The 26218-nt window shown below is 35.2% G+C and overlaps 1 protein-coding gene across 15 annotated transcripts in view; it reads left to right on the top strand.

The window, feature by feature from the left end:
- SOX6 (SRY-box 6) overlaps positions 1-26218 on the top strand; it is a 376930-nt gene that overhangs the window by 202016 nt on the left and 148696 nt on the right. For all 15 annotated transcript variants that reach the window (XM_027700993.1, XM_027700982.1, XM_027701004.1 and 12 more), the window contains one exon: positions 934-1023. In XM_027700993.1, coding sequence (XP_027556794.1) covers positions 934-1023 — 90 coding nt within the window. The remainder of the gene's footprint in view (positions 1-933; positions 1024-26218) is intronic.

The following is a 26218-nucleotide window of genomic DNA, read 5'->3' as shown; positions in this document are numbered from 1 at the left end:
CACTATATGCTCTTGTAAATGGTCTCTCTCAATCTTTCTTGTAGGCTCCCTTCAGGAGAATTTGTAGGCTTGTAGGTTCTCTTCATAAGAATTCCCGTATTAAAAGTCACCTTCTGTAAGCTCTCTGCAAGGTTATGTATAATTTAGACTTCAGAGCCAGTTAGTTTAATTTAGGAACTGAAAAAATCTTTAGAATTTATTGAAGTCTGTTATCCTCAGTATCAAATTTTGTAGTGGAATTGGGGTCTGATCATAGAAAACTTACTAAGGCCAATCTTCTACTTTCTCCAAAGTGTAATGACTTCAGTGACAGTTTTGCCTACAGAAGGCCTTCCAGATTGGGGTAACAACTTGAAATGTATTCTGAACTTCATATTACGAAAGCCTCTCTTCTAATCATTGCATGTTGTTTATAGTGTACTGAGAAAATTCCTGATACTGTGAACATCGAATATGTAGAGTGCTTTTATGAATTCCATGGAGACATTACATGAATAACTTTTGCATTGACATGGGTATAAAAATGGGTTTCAGATGTCACTCTGTGCCAAATTTCCAAAAAAAGCTACTAAATCTTCATGTATAATTTCAAGTGTACAATCATTCTCAAATGAAAAAGACAGAATTCATATATACATTGGCAATCTATGCATGTAAATTGGCAGTTAGCATGCATAAATCCTCAACTAAGTTTTTCTTTCAATTAGACCCTTGTTAAATCCATAGTAACTCCATTAACCTCGGGGGAATTACTTCGGATTTAAAGTGCAGTTAAATAAGAACTCTGTTTGGCTGCAAGTTCATTTCCCTTCTAAACTATCATTCAACTGGTACAGGAAGAACAGTTTTAAAATGAAGGTGGCACCTGTTTTCCTGGTGTGTGAGAATATATTTGATAACTCCGTTTCTTTCTTTTTTTTTTTTTTTTAATAGATTCATCCTGTATGGAAAAGCTACTTTCTAAAGACTGGAAGGAGAAGATGGAAAAATTAAACACAAGTGATCTCCTTGGTGAAATTAAAGGTATCTGAGTAGATCAAATTTTAAATGTTTGCATATATTCTAAAAAGGGGAGTGAAGATTTTTGAAAGTTCAGAAAAAATAATAGCAATAGCTATCATAACTAGAGGGTGCCTTCCTCTTTTTAGTCAACTCACCTTGGTTTTTAATGTTTATCTTTGAAATGATGGATGAGTCTGCCAAAAAAATAGAATATGTCATAATCAGTTATAGGCAGCATCAAAGATGTTATCACAAACTCCAGGTTAGTTACATTAGTTCGTTGACATGAGCTATATATCTCTGAGCAGAGGAAGAGGAAGAAACATGGAGTTATGATTACTTGGTACTGCTTCTTCCCAGTTGCATAAATTATATGTAGAAACTGCTTTCAGATTATAAAAGGGGGTAGTTGTGTGATTACTGTTCTAAATATTTGATTCAAAACTGGCAAAAAAAAGTGTTTGTGTATATTAATTCCATTTCTGCAGAGAAAGAGCAGCTCTGCATGAAATTTGGGACCTACTGAAACCAGTGCAAGTTTTATTGTATATATGGACAATAAATTCCAATATTTTCAAGATTTGTTGAACCTAGCAAGCTAGGAAAATCTTTACTATTAAAAAAAATATTCTATTTGATGAAAATTGATTCTTAGGGTTTCAAATTTCCACCAGGGAAATTTAAGATAGTACAATTTTCTTAAATTTTTTTTTAATTATACAAATAGATACTTACTTTTAATAAGTAAGTTGTAACTGGTTCCTTTAGGACCAAAAATCTGTTGGATTCTCCTGATTTTTCTGGTAGAATTATGACAGTGCATGTATGTTAGGCCAGTAAGAAATCCTATGGTAATATCAGGGGTAGAAACATAGTATACAATTTTACAGGAACATGTTAAAATTGGCTGTAATAAAATCCCCCAAAATTATGTCTTGAAATCACATTCTATTTAAAGCCATATTGTCTCTTAATAGTGTGAAAAACATTGAATGCTTGTTCAATTATTATTGTCCATTAATTGCAAAATATAGCTACTTAGTCTTTAAATAGAAACTACTTGAATGCTATTAGCGAATCAAATTTAAAAGAGGTGGGATCTCTAACAATGCAGAATAATGTTCTTTATTCTTTTATATGGCACAAAAAGCTTTTTAATGAGCTTTCATTTATGGAAAAAAAAACTTTGTTTTTTCTGGATTTATGTTGTTCTCCCTCTTTTCTTAGCATATATAATCTCTGCTGAGTGAATGGGTAGAGTTCTTGCTTCTAACCCTTTTCTCGTCTACCTACAAAGCATTCTCACTCAGATTTGGAAGAATTTTCAACTCATTCAACTACCCATTCTGGGTAGGGAATAGCTTATTAGCTGTATAAAAAGGATCATCAGATTAGGCTCACCAGATTTATGGGTTGATAGTCATTCAGTTAGTCTCCACAGCTCTCTTCCTGTGTAACCTGTCCTTAAGTGGTCATAATGTCTTCAATATTTATCTATGCTATTAGCTGGCTTCCAGCAAGATGCAGTAATGAATCTTTGCTGCTGCAACTGCATGTAAACTTTTTGCAAAATAACACCAACATGGAAGATAAAGGATGGTTGCGCTTGTGTTGTGCTTTACACTTCAAAACTCTTGACAAAGACACTGGTGTCATTTTGTATGAGAAGTAAACTAGATGCACAGTTGCATAGCAGGAGTAGTGGCAGGTCTGAAGTTGTACTCATTCCCTTTGGGTTCCCAAATTCATGGCCTAACTGCTGTCCTCAGGTTGGTTACCTCCAGCTGATAAAATTGCTATTAACCTAATAGTTGGGTATTGGCTCATATCAGCATTTGTGTACCTTAAAAATCACCTCAGAAAGAAGGAAACCCAAACAAATCAATTATCTGTTTTCACGGCAGCATGAAAACCAGATTACATGAAGGAAACAAAACGAAGTAGGGGAACCAGAGAGAATTTTTAATTCACCAAAGAAGCATACTTTAAAATAAATTCTTTCATTGTTCAAGGTGGTAGATTTCAAAATCATGAAGTTCATTTTCATAGTACTGATTGAATTTTCAGCTGTGTAACTGCAGGGCATGATGAGGTCTGAAAAAACTACATTTGAAAATCTGTTGTCTCTGGGAGGTCAGATATATTTTTCCTTAATTTCCTTTAGATTCTAAATAATTTTATTTAATTGGCTGATATTTTTGGCTTTTCTGCAGACTTTCTGCTCCTATTACTGAGAACCTAACTTAAAGACATGAAGCGATGTAGTAAAAATGAATGGATGAATTCATTAGGGGAAAAAAATCTTGATTATAAGAAAGCAAGGTGTGGTCCTGTGAGGAACTGCTCTTTGCACTGACTGTTACTGGGAGTTGTTTATTTTAGAGAGAAGGCGTTTTTCTCGCTAAGGGTAACCTGAGCACATATTCTTCCTCTGTGTCTGCACAACTACAGCTCTCCCCCTTCAGTGAAAGACTGGCATCTTGGTTGTGGGAAGGCAGCTCACTAAGAATCAGTGCCAGAAAAAAGGATGAAAGCAGAAAAAAAAAAGTACCACTGACACAAACTGTTTCTATTCATGTTTGGGAAGCACACAGACCAGAAGAAAAGATAATTGGTTGAGAGAAACAAATAAAAATGGTATTTTCTTGCTTTACCTTCTATATTTAGAACACAATAGTGTTAATCAAGACATAATTATAAACTATATCTATTAATTCAAACAATAGAAGCCAATACAAAAGTAACAAACAGTGAATAATTCATTTTTTCTCAGTGTAGGATTGTTCCTGTTCACAATTACTTTTGCATAGTGTGCTTCACTTGTAAAACTGCTTTTTCTGAGTTTCTTTATTAGGATTTCAGTTATTGATAATGGTCCAGATTCTTCCTTGAATTCCAGCCAAACAAGCCATTGACTTCAGGGAGGTTTCATGAAACTCTGAGGAGCATTTGGTAGAATGCTTTGTAGCCAAATTCCAGTGGTTAAATAAGTCTGCTTGTTCATTTGATATGTTTATAAATGAAACTCATAGGTCAAATTTTCAAAGGTCTGTGAAGCAGTTGAGCTGAGTTAAATGCCCTGCTCACCTGGAAAAAAAAACCAACCAGAGCTGCCTATACAAATAATTTGATTATATGCTATTTGCCAGGGTGCACATGCAAATAGATTTATTTAAGGTATACAAGCAATTTGTTAGGCTTACGTCCAGCTTTTGCAGTATTGGGTCTTTTTTATATAAAAAGTAGGATCAGGAAATGCTTTTCGTTCTAATTGTTGTTATTACATATTTGAATAAACAAAGTGATGCAGGACTCTTTTCTGTATTTTCAGATACTTGGGTGCACAGAGTTCTGTCCTCACCCTCCCTCACTGCATGTATTTCTGTTGCTTAGTTATCTGGTTTTTCTTCGGCAGCCACAGCTAGGCAGAGTAGCATCATTTATCACTATACAGAGTCTGTTTTAAGTTTTCTGTTTCTGTTCCAAATATAAATCTCTGGAATAGCATAGTCTTGCATGCATCAGGCAGTTGTCCTACTGAAATAGCCCGCAATGGTCTTTCTCAGCACGCAGAGTCTTTGAAGATCAAATAAGAAAGGTCAGTCTTTAAGTAACTTAAGCAATGATGTTATCGTGAAAGGGTCAGAATTGGTCTAGCAGCCTTAGAGAAGAGTGACTCCTGGGTCACCAGCTACTGTGTTGCAGGTTAGTCCTCTGGCTTCCATTGGTGGTGTTTACAACTGGAACTATCTGTATTTATAGGCATTGTGACTTGAATGTCACATGCTGTCTTTGTACAGTATACTCTATTTTGGGGAGGTGAGTGATTGATGTCCATAGCTTTATCCAATACAGAAGGCTGTTTCCATTATATGGAATCCTGTGCTTATTCCTTCTCCTTTTATATTTGCTACTTTATCAATAAGAGCCTAAATCTCCTGTTTTGTGTGACATGTGCACATTTAGTGGACTCAAAATATTTGGGTAGGTGGGAGGCAGCATTCCTGTTTCCTAGGAAATGTTGAATTTAGCAAAATGAAGAAACTTCACCCACTTGATAGTCTCTTTCTAGGATATACTACAAACAGTTTTGGAAAGGATATTTGTCCCTGGTATAAGAAAACAGAAAAGACTCAAAGAGATGCTTTCTAGGAGCATTTTTTTGGTGCGTGTTAGTGACTGGAAGAGGACAGTGAGGCACAACTGTTTGAATCTAGTAATTTAACACTATCCATTTCTGGAATAGTCTTGGAGAGAGTTGTGCATGAATGAATCCTTGAGAAACATTATGTTTTCCTTTTTTTACAAGTGAATTCATTTGTTTTTTAAGCATGGTTTACGAAAAATTTTAAAATGTTATTTTTTCCTTCTATTTTATAAAATTTGTCTTCACAGATAAGCTTTCAGGTGTTTCTTAATGCACTATATCAAACCAAGTGAAGGTCATTTTGAGGAAAATAAAATCTGTTTTTCTGTAGCCCTGATCAACACTATAGTCTGAACTTGCAGTAATTATTTTTCAGTATAATTGCTGAAAATTCTTTCTCATGAAGTCCAAGGGTATATAGCAGTCTGCCTCATAAATATGTATAAATAAATATATATAAGTCTTATATCACAGAGACACTCAGAGGTTTTTAATTATGTCACTTTGTATGGCTATAGACATTTCAAAGCTCTCCTTTGTGCTCTCAGTTATAAATGTATTTTATTTCTTTTGAAGTCTGTGTGATATACATACTAGCAATTAAAAACCCAGCTCGGGCTTTGAGACACAAGGTCTTCTTAATTAAAACTCAAACAAAAGCTACAAGCAGAAGCCCCACTATATGATTAAGGTCTAAAATGTTATGATACATTAGAATCATTGTTAACTGCTAGGATTTAAAAAATCAATACACAGGAAAAAGGATCAACTGGTTCCAATTAGTGAAACCAATGAAAACATCCAACAAAATAGCACAACCCAGAACCCCTACACCCAAATCCTTAAGAAATTGGTCCTGATTAGAAATATACCACAGGCTATAAAGGTTTCTCATAATGAATTTATTGCCATGATACAATGAAGTGATATGTTTAGATTTGTGTTGTAGCTCTCCAAATCAGAGCGATGCTTTTGTTTTGCCATTACTCCAGTCATTAGCACTTTGTGTAACATGGCACAAAGGCTGCATTTCCAGGTCTAACCTGACTTTCTAAATTAAGTAATTTGAATGACTGAATATTTCATAAGCACTTTCAACAGTTAATGTTTGCATGCACTTTAGCCTGATTTGCTTGAAGAACGTAATGGATTCCAAAATAAAAATATTTTGGTTAAGGTTACCAAGCCCCATTGTATCTATTTGTTATGATCAAGGTACCAACACAATTAGTTTGACTAATCACCAGTGTGAAATAGATTAAACTGTACTGTCTTATGTCTTCTTAACTTTTTTTGATTTGAAATATGGTTCTTCAGATTCTGGATTTAAAAAGACATGCCCCCAAACTGTACAGACAGAGGATAGTTCTGTGGAAGGGAGTGGGACTGCTCACTGTACGTAGTGCTGTTATTTAAATTATGTGCATGTAAGTCTCAGAAGGATAGAAGCTGTATTTATCACGTCAAAAAAAACCCAAACATTTTTTGTTGCTCTAGTCTTTTAGTCAGAGGGTTGTATTTCAGTGGCACCTATCATGATCATGCCTGCTTCTAATGTTAAAAGTTAATGACTATTACCATTTCTAGTTCTTAAAACTCTACAACTATAAATTACATTGTAATCAACCTTTCACATAAATCAAGTTCTCTACATTGTTGAGTATATTTTATAAAAAATAATAACCAGGATGCATGCCATTTATTTCCAGGCACATAATGAATTTTATACTTGCTGCCACCACATATATCTATACATTTTTTACCCTATTAGTGTATATTTCTAAACTTAACAATTCAGGGCTAAAAGTGGGAACTCTGTACTACACTGAAATCAGTATGAGAGCTTACTTATACGCTGGGTTCTGTGGAGTTGTGTCCCAAATAGTGTAATAAGAAATAATATCAACTGTTCATGAGAAAAAGGAATAAGATGGATAATGATGTTAATATACTACAATATATTTATTTGGCACATTAGTACAGACTGCCTTCTGGAATTTGATCCATTCTTCATTTTTACAAATAGTGACAAGAAAATGTATGGTATTAAAATGTGTTTATTTTCAGATGCCTTCTAATTTATTTTAGCAGAAAAAGGCTTGCTTATAAACTAAAAATTACAAGTAGGTTTTCTTCACTTTTTCTTCAAAAATATGCCATTTTCTTCTGTTGGTAGGTTGTTTTGTTAGTGTATACCTATGTATCTATTCATTATATCAGTTATTGTTTCATTTAATAAATACAGAGTCTTTAACTGTAGTAGAAAGGTTTCTATGTTGAAGTATGTGTCACTACTTGGAACTTAACCCCTTCTCTTCAGATAGCGGATGTCAGTGGCAAGTTTCCTTTTCACTCAAATCCCACCTTAATCACCAATGAAGCTTCTTACCTTTAGCAAAATAAAACTCCTACTGAAGACAAATATACAACTTCTTACGAAAAAGCAAATGCATATGTAGGAGTTTGCGCTGTTAAAACAAGAGTGGAAGCTCCATTTCTCATGTTTCATCACACTGCAGTGCTTTTGGCTTTTTGTTGCTGTAGATATGTAAAGTCAAATTCTAACAAACTGATGAATGTCAGCATTTATCTAGAAAAATACGTATAGGCACAGTAATGAAAGGACTGAAATTTTCTGATCAATTTGGATTCTGGGGAGACCTCTACATGTACTTTATCAGTCTTTTGTTACAGGTATTTCATATTAAGGAAAACTTTAAGTGTCAAATATAAAGAACATACTGTCCTGCAGCATTCTCTCTCTGTGGATACTGAGCAACCTGAGGAAGGGTGTAAGCAAAGGACAAACATACAGTAATATTTCTTCAGTATTCTCTTCCAATTTCCCACAGAATATGATTAATTGCCTTCTTGATTCAGAGGTGGTACATTCGGGTTTAATGACCCTTGTTAGAATTATCATCTATGAACATGTCCAATCACTTTTGAGCCCTTTAACAGACAGCTGTGAAGTCTGTGGGGATAAGCTCAGCAGTTAGCAATATGCTGTACATTTGAACTTAGCACCTTGTAGGTGTCCCCTAGATCTTGTATTACAGTGAATAGGGACTGGCTGTTCCCTGTTCATCTTCTCTGTTACACTACACTCAGTTATCTCTTCTCTGGGTGGAAAAGTAAAAATGCATTTATTTATTCCTTATATGAAAACTGTTCTGCACTTTGGCCACCTATCCTCCACATTCTCTGCACATTCTCATTTGGTAAGAAACCTCTTGCACAAAATATCGCTATTCTGAACAACATCAGACTTTGGCACTGATTAATGAGAACCATTGTGGCAATCCTTGTCACTTCACTTGATTTTAAACTCCCTTTCTGAATAGAAAGTCCTGTCTTTAAGTGAGATCTTGATGTGTGGATATTGCATGGTAATGAGGGTATCCTGATGATATCAAAGAGACCAGTGTTTTGTTTTTTTTTTTCTTTTTTAACAAATAGGTAAAAATATCTTACTGGGAACTTGGCAAACTGTGGACCTAGAGGCAGTCAGAAATGTCATCTGTAAAATTCAAGGGACATACCATTAGGACTGAGAAAAAATGAAGTAGAAGCACGTTTAGTAAACTCACATGCAACTGAGAGCAGCAAGAACATAATGTGCAACCTGACACAGCTACTGCCTCAAAAGCCTAAGCTCAATGAGGAATAGAAGATGAAATACAAGGAAGGTTGTCCTTGTCCCCTCTAAACAAGCTGACCTTTCAGAAGAGGTTAACTATCAGTGTTTTTTTCAAGATATCTTGATTTGTTTTATTGTGTCACCTCACTTCAGATCTGACCAATGACATCTGACAGTTTTCTGCCCGAGGGCAGATCTAGCCAAACTGGGCTCATTTTCCTTGTTTTCACCTCCCCCTGCTAACATTAAAGTGATTTCAGGCTAATCATGATCCCCTTGCTCCGATCAGGTCATTCACGATATTGCCCCCTTACATGTGAGTGAATTGGTCTCAATTCAATGTGTCCCTTCTGTCTCTCCCTCAAATATTTATGTTGGATTAAAGTAAATAATGCATCTTTTCCACGCTCTACAATTTTTTTTTGTTCTATCATGATTTGCCAATACAGAAAATCTTCAAAAACATTATAAAAATGAGTCACATCAATTAATATGAATATATGAATTGTAAAGAAAATTGAGAGAGATGCATTGAAACAGTTTCCATAGAAATTTGTCTGAAGAGAGGAAATAGAAATCTATTAAAGACATAGCTTGTCCTGATCCTATGAGTTCATCATAGGTATTACCCTCTGTGATAATAAAATTAATAGATTTATACCCAGACAGCTTGATCAGAACTGGTTCTTTGTCATTAGCTCTCAACACTGAAAACCTGTTATTATGAACATATCTTTCTTACCCTTTTTTCTTTAAATTACTGTTAGTGTAATCCACATATGCTAATATTTACCTTAGTCTGTATTGATATAAATCCACAAAGTTTAGTATTAGACATATTGTCATAAATGTTCTTTAAGAGTTATTCAAGATTAACCTGAGACCTGTTCAATAGCTGCTTAAAATTTGTTGCCCCATAGATAGCATTAATGACAGGCTAACACACATGTTGGGAATGAATCCTCATATCTATTAAGATTTGTTTGAACAGGTTTCCATCACAACAGGTGCACAATTACTTTATGAGTAAAATATTATCAGCCTTCCAAATTAGCCAGGGCAAAATGCAAGTTGTCTGATTAAATAATCAAACCCAATACTTAAAATGCACTTGATTTCCACAGGAATTTTAAGATGCTAAGTCCCAGTCTATCAGTGAAACTGTGATTGTTTGCAGCATACAAGTAGCAGCTTGTAGAGTATCCTGTTTGGTATGTTTTACATAATTCACCCCACATTACACAAGAAAAAAAACACTGAAAAAGCATATAATAACAGGGTTTACTTCTAGTCAAACAATTTTGATTGACCAATGAAGGTATTATACTGTGCATTAAAATCAGAAAAAAATTGAGCCTCTAATGGAAAATAGTTTGAAAGTGTTCTGCATTCAATTAGGAGGCACATGAGTTTAGAAATACAAAACCCCCTGTTCTTTTTAAAATAATTTAGTTTATGAAGGGGGAGGGACTAAAGGAAAATCCTCTGAATCTGAAGTGCAGCTTACAGCGTAGAGATCACATATGCCACCAGTTATTGAATAGCTCAGTAAACACAGTGACTCAGAGACCTAAGAAATGAGTAAAGTTTGAAACAGTAGGTTCACCAGGAATGGAAAACTTAGAAGTACAGCTGTCAGGCACAGATTATATACAGGTAACTGTTTGTTTTCATATCTGAATCTGTTTGTCAATCAAGGAATGCTATGAATCAGGAGATGGGATCTCAAATACAAAACCACAAAGTCAGAGACAGCATCTGGAGTGGCTCCAAGCCACAAAAATTAGGGAAGAAGCACAGAGGGAACAAAAACTGTAAATGCTTGCATGGATTCTGCCTCTATATACATTGAATTTAAATAATTGTGTTGATACATCAGTAATAATAATTGCTGATAAAAATTATAGTCCTTATTTTGGGCAGCAATATGTTTTACTAAATGTGAAATTAAATGCAATTTGTATTAATTAGGGATAATATGAAAGTATGTAAGTGGTTGACATTTCCGACATTTTTAAACATACTACTATGTGTGAAGATAGATCTTTTGCATTTGTTTTGACTTGGAAATACTGTAGATTGATATATGCCCCTAATGTGTTCTGTTGACATAAGATCCCAGTTCTAACCCCAGAGATCAGAAAATTATTTATAGTTAAGGTTCACTGTACTTTGAAATTTAATTATGGGATTTGATCTTTGATGTAACTGTTTAGTAGACAATGTAGTTCTCTCTGGAAGAGAGAGCTGTTAATATACGGGTGGTGAACTCAAGTTGCAGGATTTAAGAAGTCAGTGTAGTGTACACAGATATTTTATTAGGTTTGTGCAATTAAGTTTTTCTAAATGTGGGAAAACTCACAGACTTCAAGTCTTGATTGGCAACATCAAAAGAATACAAACAGGTTTACTAAGGAAGGTAAAGAGAATGAAATGGGCATAGCTGTTTTGTGGTTTGGTTTTTTTTCAGATTCCTTAAGAATCAGAGATTTCCTTTTAACTTGTAACTGAAAGAAGGTTTTACCTTTGCTGCTTTCCTTTGATGACAGGACCCATTTGCCTACATATTGTTGAGATTCTGTAACAGTCGGAGGATGACTGTGGAGGTTCCCTTAGGGGCTGTAGTGAATAGAGGATTCCTACTTCAGGATGTATTAATAACTTAATTAACCCTCTTGTCTATTTTGTTGTTGTTTTCTTCACCTTCCAAGGTTCTATAGTATAATTTTGGGTCGATCAGACTTCAGCCAAAGATAAGGTGCCCACTTCTTAAGCATAAGGATTTTTCTAAAAAAAAAATACTTAATTCTATCAGGGTGTGGTCTGCCACTTTTCAAGATAACAGTGGTTGACAAAGGCACTTTAGACCTCTGCATACTCTCAGATAGCATATCCCACCATCAGACAGATATGAACACTTGGTGCTAGGAGGTGGCCACAGTGAGAATTCTCCCTCTGCTGACCTGGAAAAAAATATAGTCAGTCTCCACACATAGCTAAAGTTTAGTTAAATTAATAGATAGGTGAGGCACTTTCACTGTTCCTATTCTTGTTCACTTCCATGTGTACTGAGCTAAAAAACACCAAGAAAACTCTTTTCTGCATTACTGTTACAGCAACTGAAAAAGTCTGTGGTGATCAGCAGCAAATCACCTGTGACAAAATACAGGTGTTAATGGCTCATCAGGGGAATCTGCTACAAGAAATTTACATTATGACAGCTATGTCTGTGTAAAATGTTTGAATGCATTAAACACATAGAATTAATATAAAGTTCAAGTTTGGAAGTGGGGGAAAACCGAAGATCTATGTAATGAAAATGAATGTTCAACTTGTTTTAATGAAGTAGTCTTCATGAAGGACAAGTGTTCTACCAGTAGGCTCACTCCAACACTTGCAGCATGACTGGATCTGCCTCTGAGCAACCTGGTCTAGTGGAAGGTGTCCCTGCCCATGGCAGAGGGTTTGGAACTAAAGGGTCTTTAAGGTTCCTTCCAACCCAACCCATTCTGTGGTCTGTAAAAAGAGGGCTCTTCACTTATCACAGTCAGATCCTCCAGACCAGCTGGTATCACCACTGCCAGGGCTAAGACTTCAGCTCCTGTTCAACATTATAACATTTATAGACAGTTTCTGTGATGGTTATTAACAACCTCTGAGTTGTGTAACTTTTTTTTTTTACAACAAAACTAACATGTTCTTTTTCACTGGAATTCTGAAAGAGTTAATTTTCTGTGGTTTAAGAACTCATGATGTATCATATTTGTTTAATGTTCTTGACTGACTGCTAGAAGCTAGGAAATGGTTAAAAGATACTGTGAGAAGCAGAAAGTTAATTGGTAAACTAGGTAGTGTTTTTGTCATCTCTACCTATTCAGGCTTTACCAGAAGTGCTCTTTTTTGGCACTGTTAGGTGACATAGCAGGTGCAGACTTGTAAAATTGGTTAAGCAACTGAGGAAGTCACTCCTAAACTATATAAACTGAATTAATACCTAAAGCAATACTGAGTTCCTGACTTAGTAAAAATACATTTTTTTTTGCATAAGGAAAGAAATGTGAAAGAGTGTGTGTGAGTGTTGCCATATAAATGCATTTTAATGCTTTCTCTTTACATTCTTCCATCTCTTATGTAAGCTGTTTATCTTATACAGACTACTGTCTCGGTATGTTGAGTCCATGATAGAGTTGAAACTGCAAGCTTAGCTTTACTGCAAGGTGCTGAGGTCCCCTAACTGCAGAACACAAGATGCAGAAATGCAGGTACACAAGAGCAGAAAAATCTCATCTTTGCTATGGGATATCCAGCCAATAATGGAAGAGCTCCTAGGAGGAATTTGAAAATTTTTAAGTGAATGCAGTCCGTGCCACTTAGAAGTTACAAAAGTGCTACTGAGTTCTAGAAAGTGATATCTAAATATCTCATGTCCTACAGCAGTCCTTCAACAATATTTCTATTTATCTTTACATTTCTATTTATTTTGATACCCTGAAATTATTGCGATAGCAAAATGTGTTGATGGTTATACTTTAGAAGTTACTCTAAGTATGCAGTTGAAAACTTTTTTTGTTCTAAGTTCATTACTTGTGGGAAACTTGAAGTGACCAACTTTAGGTTTTGACTGAAACATGTCAGCCCTAAGCCTAAGGTGTATACACTATCACACAGATCCAGGTTCTCATGTTCACTAGCTAGTGATGCACATCAGAAAAGTAAATGAAACTACTTCTATGTTAAGGAAAGACAATTGGTTGACCCATAGGTATGAATTTCCATACTGGGGAAACAAATCTTAATAAAAAAAGTCATCAAGTACTGTATCTGAAAGGCCAAAAGTACTCAGAGCAAAAATGGGAAGGAGATCTTTGGCATAAAGGGGAGAAAACAGTCAAACACCCATTTGACCTCAGGAGGAGTCACAAATGGCCACACAGGAATGAGGAAGAACAGGAAAAACATATACTTTCACACTAATATTATCTCCACCTCTATTTACAGTTCCAGGGATTTCTAGACCCTGATGGGGTTTGTGTATCTTGAATCAGTCAAATAGATGGCTCTTCCTTGTTCCAAATACTTGTCCAATCTGCCCTTGAACCTATATAAGACTTAGAGCCAGAAGCATCTTTTAGGAAGGTATTCCGTGGCTCTAATGTCTATTATATATAGAACTATCTTGGAGTTAAATTAATTGAAAACTTTTAAGGTGTTATTATATGATTCAGACACATCTATCTCATTTTTTAAAACAGTGTAAGATGTCATCTGAGTCAATGGGTGCTAGATGCTTCACATGTTTTTGAAAACATGGCCATAGGTTTATCTGAGACAGTAAGGATCCCAAATCTCTTTAAAAACCTGGCCCAGAGACACCTAAATCTGAGAAACCCCTTGCAAAAATACATGAGATCTTTGCAGATGCAGACAGATTGAAATACTGATGTTTATTTAAAATTCATAGAGAGGAAATAACCACAAAATACATTGATTAAGTTAAAAATTATTTTGCAGTCACAATTAGCCTTCATCTAAGTTAATATTATCTGAGCATCACAGTTACACTGGAGAGGCTTCTGAGAAACACATCAGAAATGTTGCATTGAGTTGCAATAGGTATGTTCTTCCAGATATAACTCTTTTATTTTTTTAATGGGACACCTAAAAGGAAGATGATTAACTTTTAACAACAGTTGAGAATTGTCTCCATAGAAATATGTTTTCCCTGCTCCTGCTTTTTCTTCCTTTATGTTTTTAGTTCTAATGTCTTGTTATGAAAGAAAAATAATGCCAAAATTGTGGTTGGTTGCTGTAGAAATAAAGTAATGAAAATGCAACCTGGACAGTGTTCTATTGTCTTAAGGAAAGAGAAACATTTAAAGGATAGTGATTTCTTAAATATATCCCCGGTCTATTTATAATATATTGAATTAGAATGCTGTTATAGCAGAATTCAAAACCTCTTGGTGTTTCCTACACACTCCCAGTGCTTCAAGGTTTATTGTGAACCACCGTAACACTGTGCTTAAAGTTTGCTAAATTCAGGCCTTTGAATATTGGATTATATTAAGTCTTCTGAACAGACAGTGTTTATGTTTTCTTTCTGAATGATCCTGTTTGAGTAGTAGAATACCTATGAAAGCACAACAAAATAACATGATACCACTCTGGTTTAGGACTGTGAAGAACTTAATTACCAAAGACTCTGTAGTGAAGGACTGTGTTAAATGTTTTGGTTTGTGATCAACTAGGTATACAAATAAATTGAATTAAGAAAATTTCTAACTGTACTTTTGGTTGCTTCTGAGAACCATCTGGCTAATCACACTCATGCTTGTGGTTAGAGCATAATTGTACCAGAACAATCTTAGAATATGTGTGGAACTTCAGTCTGCAAATGTAGGCCACCCCCTTTGTGCTCTGGTTAATGTGATTTAGGAGGTTTTTCTGCAGTTAGAAAACTTGTCTGATAATTTTGTAGCATATTTAAGGGAGCACAGCAAGCTGGTCATAGAATTCCAATTTGTTCTGGAATGCATTTTTTCCCAATTAATTATTTATTTATAAAACAAACCTTGAGGGAAAACCAGCATAGTTTACTTGTTTGTTTTTTGTTTCTCATACCCATACAGTGAGGTGGTGGTTATTTCAGAAGGCATAAGATAATTAGTATTTGTAGCATTAATACGCTCTGCTGAATTGGTGTTACAGATGGGTAGGTTGTGGGCAGCAGATAAGTAGCACTTTCAATTTATAACGCTTTGATTAGGAACTAAATTTAAAATAATATTCAAATTTACAAGCCTGAAGCTGCCAATTTTGACCACCTAATGCCATTATTAATGAACATATCAATGGACCTGTTTCAAAGCCCTCTGAAATAAGTGTAAATCCTTCAACTGACTTCTGTGGGCACATTCTAAATGTATAAAATGTTGTTGCTTTTCCATACATATCAAAGGCTTTTGACTAAATTGTCTCTTCTCAGATGAGGTAGGAAGTTTCTTCTTTACAGCTTCTATGATAGACAGGCTATGCTAATGTCCTTGTTTTGCAATAAACTTTGCTTCTTCATTACTTATCACCAGAGGCAATAAAAATCTTCAGAGGCAAATATAAGTTTTTCATTGATATACTTGTTTGTATTTGTAAGACATGAAAGATGAACATGTAATTAAGATCAAAATTAAAATTTATATTTAAAGTATATAAATCTTGCAGTACTAATACTCCTCATATTTATATTTAGACATTTCTGAGTGGTGTAGCTAATAATTACTAACTAAAACTCATGGAAGTAACTTATTTAACAAGATATAAAAAGTAACAGCAAGACATCAGAAGTCAGAGTACATTTCACAGGGGCACATCTCCTCTCCTGTGTATATTGTGCATTCTGGATGCAGTTGAAGTAATGCATTTGGGTTACAATTTTCAGGAGAGGAAAAGAGGCAAGATTCCTGGAGTGTTTTTGTTTGGGATCCTCAATGTTGGCTTTAAGGCAGATGAACTCAAATGATTGAATCCTAATACGTAAATCGATTAGCCTTTTAATAAGAAAGCTGCAGTGGCACCTATGGAAAGGATCTTTCCCCTTCTTGCACACAGAGAAAAGTATTCATTCCTATCCTTGTTAGTGCAGACCTTCCTGGCACACAGGTTGTCAGCTCAATATAAGACACTGCAGTGTCTTCCTTAGAACTAGATTAGCCCCAGAGGAAGATACAGTGATGAGATGGTTTTTTTCACCTGATTTGCACATGTCCTACTGCAGGAGGACACATAAAAGCTGCATGAACTTCACCTCTTCTTACTATCACCCTGTGTATGTATTTGTAGACTTTACAGTGTAAAGTATTCCTCACTATTGAAAGAGAAGAATAACATTATTTCTGCTAATACTTTGACAAAAAGCAGAAAAAGAGTTTTAAACCCTCCTTTTCTGTAGCTTGCTGTTTAAAATGTAAAACTTAATTAAAATGTATAATTCTTATTCTCCTTTCATTATTAATCCATATTTTAGGAAATGGAGTAGACTGAAAAAAAACCAAACAAAAACTTCTTTGACATGATGAACTTTTTAATGAAAGACAATCAGCTAAAGAAATCACAAGTAACTATGACTCCTGTTAGGAAGGGGAATTTATGTCATCTGCTTCATATGAACTATACTAATCAAATGAGATACAAAACTAACTTCCTCTAAACTTAGCTTCCTTCAAGTCACTTTTATACACTTACATATACAATTCTCTTTCCAGAATAAGATTAGATAGAACAGACTTTCACTTCATCCCTGTGATTGAAGATACAAGTTTTAATTGGAGAGCTCTTCCTTCCAAACAAGTGCTTTTTTGCACTTGCACGGGAAGAAATACTAGTTTTAAAAGAATGAAAAATTGTGTAGATCACTTGGAATTCTATCATGTTTACAAAATGAAAAAATAAGATTAATGGCACCCAGAAATCACTTGTTAAGTTAAAATTGAATATGGAAACAAAATTACTTTTATTCAGCTGTGTGCTGTTAGGAAAGAACAATCAATGAAATGGAGCAATTTCAAAATCAAAATCAAAATCTCCAATTACATTTTTTTCTTCAGCAGACTCCCAATCTTTTTGTGCTGGTTAATAAGATCCCACTTATTCCAGACTGTTATCAATTGTGATTCTCAACATTGTAATTCCAAAGAAGACACTACCTATGATTGTATATAAGCAAAAGAAAATCTCATTTCATGGCTTAAAGAGGATGTTACAAAGAGTATCTTACTTATACCTTTTACTACAATGTTTTATACGAATATTAGAGATGGGTTAGCATTCATATATCAGACCATCCATTGCTCCACATCAAGGCAGAGGTGCAAAAATTCACTTAGAACTAAAATATCTTTTCTTCTTTTCCGGAAATGAAAGTTAGGGATTTTTTATTCAATTCAAATATCTAAAGCATTGTTTAATTTAATTAAGATATAGTGAGACTACTAATGAAGAAGAACTTAATTCAGCAAATTTTAGGAATCAGAAGCAAAAAATAAAATTTGAAAGAATTATCCAGAAAACAAAATAATGTGTAGGACAAAATGTCATTGTGTAGGATTCCTCTGAAGCTGGTGTGAAAGGGTGGGCAGTATTTCTCTGTGTAAGCACTTCAGTTTTACATCTATAGATTCACATTAAGCTATAAACAGCTCGTGGAAAGAGTTTATTAAGAAAATGCATTTAAAAGGTCTTAATACTGAGTACCCAGGTTTTTTATGTAAATGATGCTGTCAGGACAAAGCAGTTTCAGATCTAAAACTGGGATGATGCTACAGAATATGCATATATATAGACTTCTTTACTAACATTTCTACCTACCTAACATGGTAGTTTTCTAGAAACTGAGATGAGGTTTTTTGGACTTCTATTCAACGTGTCTGCTATTGGTCCTCTGACAACTACGAAATTCAGCCAAAGATGATGAGAGAATTCATGTGTTTTGGATCAGGTTCAGAGATAAAATAATAGGGAAGGTGAAAAACTGGTTTCACTTACTATTCACAGGAACATGGGGATCAGTTCTCATGCCATTGTAAATACAGGGTATTTCAATAGAAGTCTTGGATCTACATGTATGTGTAAATAATGTGAAGAGAGAATTAGACTTGCTGAGTTGTTAATTCCAGTGTAATAAAGAAGCAATAAACAGTGAAGCTCATCATTGCTGAGGGACTTGATTTTTCTGATATTAATATTTTTGTTCCATTATCAGAAGGAGAAACTTTGGATATCTCCATTTTGTTATGAGACCTCCTGTTTTACTACAAGACAACTTAAATCATTGTAGGACTATAGGACTGAATTTAGTTTTACAGCCCTTGCAAATGAGAAAACTTTAAGGATTTAACTTTCAAACCCTTCCTCATCTCCTTGAGGAAGACATAATATCGGCTTGCTATTGTTGTTTGTGTTTAATGTGCGTTCTCTGATAGGGGAAATGAAACCAATCTTGTGCTTTTTTAATTCACAATATTAATGTCCACAAAAAAAGCTGATAAACATCATCTATGCAGGGATGTTTGCAGAGAGAAGGTTCTGATCCTGAAACTTTATTCCTACTGTGACATTTAAGTATTTCTGCTATCCTTATTAGCACAGTTCCTGGCATCTCAGTGTGGTTTTTTTTACAGCAGAGGAACTGCTGTATAATTATGTGATGGTTAGATCTTTTGTTTGCCCTTTTTTTTTGTTTGTTTGTTTGTTCATTTGTTTGTTTTCTTGTTTGTTCGGGATTTTTTTTTATAATTTCTTTTTATTTTCAATACATTTTCTATCCTTTTGATTTTTTTTTTAATATACTATTTCTGTCTGTTGTATGACCCACAAACACATTTTGGAATCTTTACTGCTGCTGTCCTTAGCATAAGATCCTCCTCTCCATCCCGCTCAATGACCTAGGGAAGTATTGTCATCTGTATTTAAATGGGAAAAACTGTAACTGAAGGTCAGGATATTCTGTCAGCTCTCAAGTCCTAAATGAGAACCTTAAATACATGGACCACCTTTTCTCTCACTTGTAAATTTTTTTTACTTTAAAGCATGGGAATTGAGCATTAGAGTCAATATTAATAATATGAATTTTGCTCTCCATATAGCACTACCGTGTTAATTTTATTTTGATGTGCTATGCCCTGGGAACAGTATTCTCAGTCAACAAAACAAAACTACTTGTTTTTCTCTTTACCTCGTATTTTAGTGTTTGTAACACTGTACAGATAACTCTCAGCCTGTGGTCTCTGCTATATGATTATATTCTAATGCAGCAAGAATATTTTGACTGTGCGATTTTAGTTGAAATGTATAATATGTCTTTCTCTGTTTATATCCAGCAACATCACATTTTTCCTACATAGTCTAAACAGCTTATATTGAGTATATATGACAAATTTCAAAACCCACTGAAAGAACTAAAGCATTCTCACTCTACTTGCTGCTGAAAAACCATACAAATAATTTATTCAAAAAATCGTCATCTTTCTTCCATGTGCACGTGTATGAATTAACACTTAATATGTACTTCTAGTATTATCTAGAATGTATAGTTAGAAGTTCTTCTGGATTCGAGAGTAATTCTAAGAAACTATCTGAAGTGGTTTTTTATCCATTTTTTAATTAATTTTTTAAAAATAGAATACAATAATAAAATAGAATTGTATATATGAGATAGCAACTAAATCTCTAAGTATAATTAAAGTCCTCCAAGGCTTATGTCAGATAGCGTTCTTATTTTCATGTGTGTGAAAGAAAGTAAGGAGTCCAAGAGATTTGTTGGAATTCTACTTTTTGCTGGGCACTGATTTGGAGGAGGGGGAGGGTGAAGCTCTGGCTAACATCACATTCTTTCCTACATTCCTGGCGTGGATTACATTTTAGAACTCAACTGTAGATTCACCACATCGCTAAAAATGGTGCAAAGTTTCACTGTGCTGCTCCATGAGCTGACCAGGCACTTCTCAATCCAAACCTTTGCCTAGCAGGTTGCTTTGACAGTTGTGGAGCTGCTTGGGAGTAACTTCTGAACAGTTTCTGTTGATCCAGTCACTTCAGTATTTTTCTTTGGAGTGTATTGTCTTACTTTGATTACTATAGACATTCTTGTGACTTACTTCTTCTTAATGCAGAGTAAACAGTTCTGTGATTTGTGAAGTTTGAAGAAAGGGTAAATCCTTCAAATTCTTTTGAGAAGGGGAAGAAACAACAGAGCATGACACTTTTAAGTGGTTGAATAGGGTTCAATTGAACATGAACATTCAGAGGTACCTGTGAAGGCAATTATGCCCAGGGACTCCTGACTCTGTTCCAGCTCAATGTCAGGAAGAGATCTGGATGTGCATTGCTCTTCTGAATGTGTAGGGCCTCCCCTGGTTAGGCAAGAAGTGTGTGTGGACTGGATGAAAGACATGGTATGATCCAAACTAAAGGGTGATGGTTGCAGGATCCTTATATTTGCTGTGAAACCTGCCAGCAGCTCAGCTTGCACAGGGCCAGGGAGGTGGCTGTGGGGATGGAGGACAGCAAGCCCTGCTGCTGTGGGTCCCTGCCCTCTCCTTCACTTGTCTGTGGGCATAGTGACATGGAAAAATGAAGGGTTAGCATGGCCTCACTGAGTTAATTTCTTATTCACTCAGCTACCTGCAATTTTATGGCCAATCTAAGAAGGACAGTCTGGACTATGATAAGTATAGGATTGTATTAAAATCTGCTGTTTTGTAATTCATATGAGTTTCAAATTGCTCCCACCTAAGAAGCTGTTTCAACATCTCAGGTTTAGTACATGTGAAACTACGATAAAAACTGTGGATTATCAGTAAAACATTTTCATCCTTCTTATAAACATAGCTACTTTAACCTGTTTTTTGTTTTTCAAAATCTGACAAACGGATTTTTCTCCCCAGAACATTTTTAGTAGTTCTTAATCTTAATTCCCATTACTGTTCATGGATGTGTGATAATAAAATCTCTGTGCTCAAAGCTTAAAATGTAGAATCATTTTGAGACATAAGGGAGGGGAGGGATCTCACACCTTCCCAAGAGAAGCTATGTGGTGTGGTTTGCATGCTGGACATGTTTGCTGTTCTGCCTTCTGCACTGGGATGCTACAAAGCACAATGGAAGCATTTATAAAACTTTTTATTGACTAAGAACGGGACAGTAGCATATGGGAACATCAACAATTGCTAACTGATCATGAAATAAAGAAATTCCAGTATTCTAGTGTTATAAAAAGAAGGGGGAAAAAAAAGTCATTCAGAACTTAGTCATATTGGTTCAGCTGTTGTAACCAAAGACTGATAAGATAATAGAGGTCTTTGTGGCTGTTTTCTACTGAAATGCTTTATCTTTATGATACACTTGGGGCCCTTTAGAGTGGAAGCTTTTTAAACTGCTGCTGGAGTTAGAACTCAAATTAGATGCTGTTGCAATGGCAAGGGGGCTCCTTAGTCAGGCAGCCCTCACAAAGTGACTTTTATCTCCGAAGCCCTTCCATTAGATTGTTACTTTCTTCTGTTTTCCCTGTTTATTTTTGTTGACTTTTGCTGCCCTATTTTGTGGCATTTAAAAGGTGACCCAATCAAAAAAGGGTAAATGCTAAATGCTGGACAGAGCCTGTGAAGTAGAGACATCACAGCCCATCTGATGTGTGCTGCAGACTGCCGTGTTAGACAGAATGGTTTAACCAGGTTATCTCTGGGCAGCTAAGATCAAATACACTTTCTTTTATGTCCAGCATTGTGTTTTTGCTTTCTTTTCAAACAATGTCCATAAAATAATAAAAACTGCCTTCAACCTAACGGAGAAATTGAGTCATAAAGGCTTTTTGTTAAAAAAAAAAAGCTGAAATTGCTTAACTTGTTTCAAAATCATTTTTGATTGTTGGTTGAATTGCTTTGGATGATGATTCTTTGGAACTGCAGTTATGTGATTTAAAGGCCTGCTTAGTTTCTGGCAAAGTCCATGCTTCTTTCTTGCATTACTGTCTCCTGATTTCATAAAAGTAACACTATGTGTTTGTTCTAGAAACATAACAGGAGTAATCATTTGTGATTTATTAATTTGTATTTCCTGTAAGTGTATGGAGCAAAAGTTAGTTTAGATGCAGTGCATAAACAAGGATGATATTTGTCATGCTTTACACTAATCACAGAATTCAAGAGAACCAATAATACTTTGCAGCTGTGTAGAGATTCCATGCAAGGATCGCAAAGCACTTCAGAAACATTAACTAACCAGGCATAAAAACCTCTGATTGGTAGTGTTTTACATTGTGTACATGTTGGGAAACTAAGGCAAGCAGATTCAAGAACCCACAGTAATTTCGTGTCACAGCTAAGAATCCTACTTCGGCAAACTATGGTTCATGCTTATAACATTTTTGGCTTATTTGTGACTACAGTATTTTGTCCTTTATTCATTCGATAGAATATATGGTTTTATCTAGTTTTCTTTTCCTGAGTGTCGAAGAGATCAGTCTAAATTATACTATGTAAACCTAGAAGTCTATTTTTTGTTATTTCTGCTTCTTTTTTCTCTTACCATCAGTTATTACTCTGTTACTCTGCCTCTCTCTCATGACAGCTTGCCACAAGGACAGTACCAAATTTAACATTGAAAAGCCTCCAGCGTTTGTTGAGAGGCAGCTACATTTGTATATAGACTGAATATGTAGTAAGAGGTAATAGGAGTGTTGTGAGGTGGTAAACCAGTGACTGATAGAGAAACTATAGTTATATATCTATATCTAGAGATTACTAGATTTTTAACTTTTTTTTTTCTTATAATGCTTAAAGAAACCTAGGTAGATACAATGCATTTAATAAAAATCATTAACTTCATCCTGCATTTTAAGATATATGATGCTCTTTTTATTACTTTATGTACCAGAAATCATGTAGTATTCTAATTAGTTTTAAAAGGTAGGGTTTTGCCAGAAGCAGAATTCTTTCTAAATGTAATTTTAGACCACAAGTTGAACTCTTCTCTCTTTTTCAGCAGATTTATAGCTACTTTTTATTTTCTCACTCCTGGTTAGATTGACCTATGACCAGAATTTCTCAAAAGTTCTCTTTGATGCCATAGTTCTCTTCAATCTGACCATTTTATCTCAATTTGTGCTGAAATCCAAAATAAAGGGTAAAACAATAGGCACACAAGGAAAAAAAATATTACTACTACCAAGTTATTTTTCAGCTAATGATTATTATCACGAAAAACTATCAAAAATGATAGCAATTTTTTTCTGAACTTTTGATGAGACTGTCACATTTTCATTTTAAAATGAAGCCCTTAAACACTATCAGCTTCACACCAACACTCAAATTTTTAAATACTGCTGGTAAAGGGAGTCAATGGATCAAATTCAGTAGATCTGAAGTCACTGAAATAAAGGCCCCTAAGAAAAATGTGTCAATTTTAAAGGTCTTTCCTAACTGAAGACCATTTTGTGATAGAGCCAAAGGTTAATAAAATCAGTAGTGAATGTAGCAATTTTACAGATAAGCTATTCACAACAAGTGTAGTTACTTGAATAAAAAGCTAATTCAGTTCTAAAATGCCACATGCAGTAGCAGTGAATAGCTGCTTTTAGGTGCTTTCTGGAGGAGGATAAAATACAGAATCACAGCACTCTTCTTTTCCAGCATCCCTGGCTGCCTGTAAATTGCTGTGAATGGGACTGTAGGCTGACAGGCTCTATTAAGACAAACTGCCTTTCTCATCGGAGAGATAAAATAAATCAGGTGTTTAGTCAAATTAAAATACTTCAGATGGAGCAGGCCCTGGGGAGCACTGATCCACCTGACAAATCTGAGAGAAACTCAAGACAGATGTGTTTTGGGGATAAGGAAGACCCCATGGAAAAAAATGCACTGCTGTCTTTGGAGTAAGAGAATAGGATTAGAACAGAGAGAGAGCTGTGGTATATAATATTTTATGGAAACTGGCATATTTACTGTTTATGTTTTACTAAGCTTTTTGTTTTATCTGTTTTTATGGCAAATACATTTTACAGATGCCTATATTTTTATTTTATTTATAGATTTTTTAGTCAACAGCAGAAGTTTATTTACTGGTAATGAGTTTAGGAATCTCACTGCTTGCTGAAGTAAGTGGATGCAAAACAGATGATGATGGCATACAGCTACTGATGACCTCTCTTGGCCCAGCCAGATCAGCTCAATCTGGTCTGCGTTCTAAGCAAGTTGGTTTTTATTGGTATTTAAACTGTAAAATAATGGTTGGGATTTTCCACTCTAAAATTAAATTATACCTCCCCCCAAACTGTTCATACAAGAACATTCTCATCTCATGCTTGTTCTTGTCTTGAGCAGTGCTGGGTTAAGTGTCTTCCAGTTTCATGGAGGTCTCGTTATTTTCCAGGAGCACAGTGTACATTTTGTGGTCATCAGTTCTATTTTGTTGTTGGATTACATAGCACAGTACAAATTAAAGAGCAGAGTACTTTAAATGGGGTCATTTATTTCAGATGTGTTTCTCTGAGGGGAAAAAGGAAAGAAAAACAATTACTATGAATTCCTGAATAAGAACAGTTACTTCTGCCTGCTATTGTAAAAAAAAAAAAAAAAATCAGAGAAAGAAAGAAAAAAATAAACGACCCTATACATTTGTGGTAACTATATCAAACGGTTCTAAGTAATCATAACAGAACAACTGTATTTTGTGCCTTAGCAGACACTCTTTGTGGTAGCTTTCTATTAATGTTATGAAGCAAGTAGAAGCTGTACAGAATAATATGGAAATGGAGTGGGAGATTAATATCTGCTTTGGGTGTGTAAAATATTTTATGACTGCAAGCTCAGGGGCCTGCATTACAATGCCAAAGCTGCTTGACAGATGTGGAAGTCTCAAGCTGTCGTTTCCCAGGTGGCAGTGGAGGGCAATAAGTATCATTTGAGGCAGCAGGTTGCTTCCCATTGTCTTTCTAAAATAGGTGGAGTGGTTGATCTCTTCTAGTCACAATGAGCAAGGGAGTTTTTCTTTGGCAGAACAGTTTTTTAGACATGAAAATGAATTTCAGTATACAGTAGCACATTCAAAACCACCTAAATAACCTTTGGACCAACGTGAAAAATCTTCAAGACTGAATAGCACAGTTTAGGAGGGTTAAGGTAAGTTTATATTGAAGTTGCAGATAATTGAACAGATGTCAGCAGCGTGGAGCTCAGTACATGATAATGGATCCTGGCAAGGCAGTACCTTAAGCGCAGGCATTTTCCTGGCCACATACCTGCCCAAGCTTGCTTTCAAAAATCTTTTGTTGTTGGGTTTTTTTTTGAAAGAGCTTTTTGCACAGAACACTTTTATTGCTTCAATTGTGCACATCATGCTAAGGTTTTGCAATGAGTTTGTCTGAATAGTAGAGTGTCCTTCAGCTTCAACTTCATGCATCCATCATACTTCTTGTAAGGAAATCACTAACCCTTTCTAAAATTTCTACCACAACAGAAGTTACACATTTTCCTCTTCTGGAGGCCTGTGTCACAAGCATACTGAATGAAGATTAGGCATTAGAGGGTACTGAAACATCAGGTTGTTGGAAACTCTCAAAACTAAGATAGTTAATAATGGATAAGAAATTGAATATTTTCAGGACTTCTTGTTGCTAAATGCAATTAGTAAATGTACAGAAAACCAGGTACCCTTTGTTTCTGTGAGTATGCTTAAGCCATGCAGTTTCTTTTTTTCCTCATAAAGCAATTATAGCCAGAGGTTTTCTTGTATGCTGCTTTTGCAAGTGAAATTCTCTGTAAGAATCATTCTGGTCCCATCATAGCACAGTGTAAGTAGTAGAGAATCTTGGGTTTGTCACCTGCTTCGTAGAAGTCTGTTTTGTCTTCCCTCTCCTTATGAAACCTGTCAACCTCTTTCTT

The sequence above is a fragment of the Neopelma chrysocephalum genome, unplaced genomic scaffold (genome assembly GCF_003984885.1).
Source record: "Neopelma chrysocephalum unplaced genomic scaffold, ASM398488v2 Primary Assembly neopelma1_24, whole genome shotgun sequence".
NCBI lineage: Eukaryota > Metazoa > Chordata > Aves > Passeriformes > Pipridae > Neopelma > Neopelma chrysocephalum.
Note: the sequence above shows the minus strand (reverse complement) of the source record. Positions and strands in the feature narration are given on the sequence as shown.